The 5,049-nt window shown below is 31.6% G+C and overlaps 1 protein-coding gene and 1 long non-coding RNA gene across 2 annotated transcripts; one reads left to right on the forward strand and one right to left on the reverse strand.

Moving 5' to 3' along the window:
* The first annotated feature begins 1,991 nt into the window (after positions 1-1,991).
* LOC105134844 (uncharacterized) lies at positions 1,992-3,037 on the forward strand. Its single transcript, XR_844085.1, has 2 exons — positions 1,992-2,302; positions 2,480-3,037. It is a non-coding gene; the product is annotated as an uncharacterized LOC105134844 (long non-coding RNA).
* LOC105134843 (kirola-like) lies at positions 2,823-3,917 on the reverse strand. Its single transcript, XM_011039397.1, has 2 exons — positions 3,581-3,917; positions 2,823-3,422 (listed from the first exon to the last, which is right to left on the reverse strand). Exons 1-2 carry the CDS (start codon positions 3,843-3,845, stop codon positions 3,160-3,162), a joined length of 528 nt encoding a protein of 175 aa, XP_011037699.1. The 5' UTR covers positions 3,846-3,917; the 3' UTR covers positions 2,823-3,159.
* Positions 3,918-5,049: the final 1,132 nt, after the last annotated feature.

A 5,049-nucleotide genomic window follows, 5' to 3' on the forward strand; every position in this document is an offset into this window, starting at 1 on the left:
ACATCGATGAAAATGCTAATGGACCGTAAAATATCAACAAATGCACTAGTGAATTAAGTATATCAGTATATTCTAGAAAACATTAGAATTATTCCCTTCTCTCTAACATTGTTCATTGTGTTTAATATAGATAGTATCACCAATAGATTAAGTTTGATGGTATATTTCAGAGAGTTTTGGAACTGATCACTTCTCATTGCACTGTTCATATTGTTCATTACATACTAGATCACTAACGAGTAATGTTCATCGGTATTTTTCTAAGAGTTTTGGAGTTCATTTCTTAGTTACATTGTTCATAGTATTCATTGCATACAAGATCACTAGCTGTTTAATATCTATTGATTTTTTTTTAAAGCTTTGGAATTGTTCATTTTTCAATTATAGTTTTAATTATAGTTTTTTATATGTGATCACCAACAAACTAAAAATTCATTGGTAATATTGGAGGGTTTTCTAATTTTTTTATTAAATTAAAATTTTCATTTAAACATTACAAATACAAACACTAAAAAAAAATTAAAATTATTAATATTTATTTTTTTGTTAAAAAATATTTCATTAAAAATCCCCCAAATTAAATGACAGAAAATCTCTAACACAACCTTTCTCTTTCTCTACATCTTCTTCTTTCTTCTTTCTTCTCTCCATCTTCATCTTTCTTTCTATTCTTTCTTTTCTTCTCTCATCGACCCATTCTCTTCTCTCCTCGTCTTTTTCTATTTTCTTTATCTCTTATTCTCTTTGTTATTTAACATCACGTTTGAATTTTTTTTTCCTCTTCTCATGTTCACTCACAATGACATTAAAGTAATACAATTTTTTTGATTTTTTAGCGTTATATTTTGATTTTTTTTTCAAAATTTTATGTTAATAATTGTATGAGTTTTGTTTTATTTTTTAAAAATTTTCCTGTTTTCTAAAGATTGTATGAATGTTGTATGATTTTTTTTTCTGTTCTTTAATGATTAAAGAGCATGTGCTTTTTTTTAAGTTTTTAAAATTTAAATGTTGGAATGAACAATTGAATTTTTTTTTATTAAATTCTTTTTTGATTTGGTGGGAGGGGTTTGAAAATCTCTAAATCTCAAGTAGCGATCCTAGCTACCATTAGTCGTGAGGTTCCAATCAAGTACAAAGCATCTATGACATAAGTATCCATTAAAGATGTGAGCTCATCAAACATGATGTCGCCATTTTAAAAGGAGGTTTCTTTACAGCAGGATCTGTTTACCTGGAAGTACCAGGCCTAGCTTTCAATGTAAGATTTTTTATTTTTTCCCTTCTTAATAACATGTTAATAATAATATTAAGACCGTTTAAACCATAACCCACGTACACTGTCAGACAGCTTCAGTTTATATGCGACGACTTTAAATGGGCCACGGCGTTCGCAACGTGCCATCAAAACAAATCCAAAATATCACGCATGAAGATACGTATATATTCAAGTGGTTGTGGGTTCATTTCATGGACCAGCTTCTGTGCTCTTCCGGCCAAGGAGATAGCAGGGATTAACAACCGCGTGCAGGAACGGTTCATAAGTAGTGGTAGAGGAAATACATCTAAGGTCGTTGCATTGATTTTCACTTTTTATTAGTTGAATTTATTTCATTATGGTGTTAAAAACCTTTAGTTTTGGCGACATGTATATGCTAGCTGATAGTCTATTAGATTTAATTGTGTTTATTACTCATGGACAATATCAATTGCGATTTCTTTGATGGCCTATTCAAAGTCTTGTCATATTTTGCTTGTATTGAATTAGGGTATTTGGTGGACCTTCAAATGGGGGGCACTCAAAAACCCTTTCCAATTTTCTTTTACCACTTTGGAAACCCATGAGGGTCATTTTTCCATTCATTTGATTGATGAAAATATAAAGATGAAAATATAATAAAAATAATGGTATGTCTTTCTATAAGGATAGATGAAGATATAATAAAAATATAAAAAAAAATGTATGTGAATGCTATGTTTTATATGTGCTACGTCTTTAGGGTTGTATACAATACAATAATGGAATAGGGTTGTATACAATACAATAATGAAATGTATTACATATGATAACTATTTCTATATAATGTATTTACATATATGTGGACTCTTTACTTAATACTAAGGAATAGCCACACAAGTTCTCATATCATTTGATTCCTATGGTATTATGATGGAAGCATTGAAATGGATATAGCACCATGGAGTGTTTACTTTGGTGAATTAAGGCCTAGCATTGACGGATGGTCCTATCGATCGGTTTGCCTGGCTTGAGGTCACTAACCTACCAATTGTTTATTGGAAGGTAAATAGCAACAACAAGATTCTGTCACCATAGGGCAGAATTAGTTTTGACAAGATTAGTTTTTGATACAGCAGTCTTGTCTTTATTAACATTTTAGTTGGAACAAGACAAAGCAGGTTCATTAAGGAGTCGGTAAATTTTAAGCTGAGAGGAACTGATTACCATGTTATTATACAGGAGCATGATCCTCTGCATTTTCCAGTCTTTGACGCTATTGAGTACAACATGAAGGCCTTTAACCTCATGCTGGAGGAAGAAGAAGATGCAACAGAGTCCAGTAGTGATGGCTCTCCAAAGGCTGAAAGCGTGGAAAGAGGGATGGCTCTATTCCATCTCATTCTGGTTGTGTACGCTATTGGTGGGTCTAAAAAGTTTTTAAAACTTTCTAAAATATTAAATATTATTTTTGCATAATTTTATTCTTGTTAATTACTATAATTAATTATTAGAAAAGATTCAAGGCAGCTCATTTCACTCCAGAACATATATTATTATTATTATTATTATAAAACACATTGAATTTTAGTGATTAAAGCGCACACATTATTATTATTCAATATCGACACAGACAAGATACATAGAGGGATGACCGTCTTGATTACATAAATACCCACAATATCAGAAGGCATCGCCGTTTCATGCTACAACCTCCATAGAAGGGAAGCATGTAAGGAGCCAGTCTTGTCATGTGAGTGAATATATATGGTAGCCTAGCAAGCCAAACCAAAAGGTACATATGTATTACATCTTTGTATACAAGTGGGCGGGAACATGCATGCATATAATTAAGCTCCTTTGAACTCTTTATTCCTCAATACAGACACTAGTAAGGGCATGTTCTGTGATGTTGGCTATGTTTAGTCGTCATTAGAACGAAGGTAAATATCAACAGTAGCGTTGATAGTAGGAAAAAGGTTGAGGTAAAAATCAGGGTCTTCGCTGGTTGGCTTTTTTTTCTGATATTCGATGGTCCATTTTGCGGTGCTGGCAGAAGTAACCTGTAGAGTGACGGTGAAGTTGTCATATAATTGCAGCAACGATCCTTCCAGCAATTTGTAGGTGATTTTCCTGGAGCGGTCGTCAACGGCTTCAACTATGTACTTGAATTTCTCCGCGGTATCTGATCATAATTAAAAAATCAATGCCTAGCTTATAAATGTCCAAGTAATTTTAATCAGAATTTGATCTATTATAGCTAGAATTCAAATCATTTATCGAATGGATCAGTACTGTAATATTATTGTAATTGCATCCTGAATTAATTAATCTCGTACGTACCACGGCAAGAATCGGCAGACAGGATTTCAATCACCTTGCGAGAGCCAACAGTATTAACCCAGCTTTTGTTACCGTCAGCAAGTCCTACTGTCTGCACAATAGAACCGCAGACATTCGGTAAGAAGTTTGCTTGTTTCTTGAAGAATTTATAAAAAGCAGTAGTAGAGCACTGAATTGGTGTTTCAACGACTTTTCGGTTACGGGGAGCAAAACCAGAAAATAAATGAACGGGTGTTTCAAAGAAGTTTTCTTGAAGGCAATTCATATTATCAGAAGAGATAAGAGACCTCGATGGCTAGATAACTGATAAGGATGCAATGGAATGAAGAAATGTAGAGGCCTCACTGGAATTATATAGAAGAAAAGCCCAGCGTTAACCCTCTGATTATTCTTCTTTTGTCAAATCAATAGGACATGCTCACATATTACCTTCTACACAATTGTGGGAATTTAGAATTCACTCCCACCAATAGAAAGATTCCACTACCTTTCACCGAATGTGATGCATGGTTGTTGTTTATTTACAATAAAAATAATTTTGACTTCTACCAAAGAGATTGTTGCTCCTACAATTGCTGCAAAGAAAAGTTCTATTTGAGTAAAGAGATTTCACCATCATCTTCATGGTGAAAAACCTGGGCAATTTAATAGTTTGAATTTTAAGAGGTGGGAACATGAAATGTAGTTCTTGAATTTGAAAAAGTTTTTAATTTAAAATGCATCAAAGCTATCACATGACAAATCTGATCCTCATATAATGTCAATTATGGATGGATTGGTGCAATGCAATTTAGTAGGGAAAAACTATATACTCTATAATGGGTATCACATGACAAATCTGATCCTCATATAATGTCAATTATGGATGTATTGGTGCAATGCAATTTAGTAGGGAAAAACTATATACTCTATAAGGGTATAGTTCCATTAATAAAGCAAAGGCATAATAAGAAGCTTTTGGTCAAAAGTATAAAGTTAGTTGAAGATGCTACTATAAAAAAATTCATAATCGAAAAAATTCTTAACTTTAATATAGTTAATTAGAAGAATATAATAAATCACTTTAATATAGTTAATTAAAAGAATATAATAAATCAAGTTCAAGAGTTTTAACTCATCCTATATAATATTTATGTTGAAGAGTTGGTTTTGAATATAAATCTTTCTAAGTGAGTGCTATTATTAAAAAAAATTATAACCATATTAAAAAGATTTTATGAACTTTCTTAAATATAAGAGAAAAGAGATTGTAGTTTAAAATTTTATTTTAAGGTTGAAGATAGATTAGGAGAATATATTTTTTGAAAGGATAGCCAATTCTTCTTTAATGTTCTATAGAAAATACTATTGAACAAATGGGGAAGTTTTATAATAAAAACCAAAAGAAAAGTCTTATTGTGAAGGGCAAATATATTGCTATGAAATTTAAAAGTAAATGTTTTATTGCTATGAAATTCAAAGGAAAATGT

This window comes from Populus euphratica, unplaced genomic scaffold, assembly GCF_000495115.2.
Source record: "Populus euphratica unplaced genomic scaffold, PopEup_1.0 scaffold120.1, whole genome shotgun sequence".
Lineage (NCBI taxonomy): Eukaryota > Viridiplantae > Streptophyta > Magnoliopsida > Malpighiales > Salicaceae > Populus > Populus euphratica.

Coding starts and splice junctions, on each gene's coding strand:
- LOC105134843 (XM_011039397.1), bottom strand. CDS start 3,845: ATGAATTGCCTTCAAGAAAACTTCTTTGAAACACCCGTTCATTTATTT. Junction 3,423..3,580: donor GTCTGCCGATTCTTGCCGTG/GTACGTACGAGA, acceptor AATTATGATCAG/ATACCGCGGAGAAATTCAAG.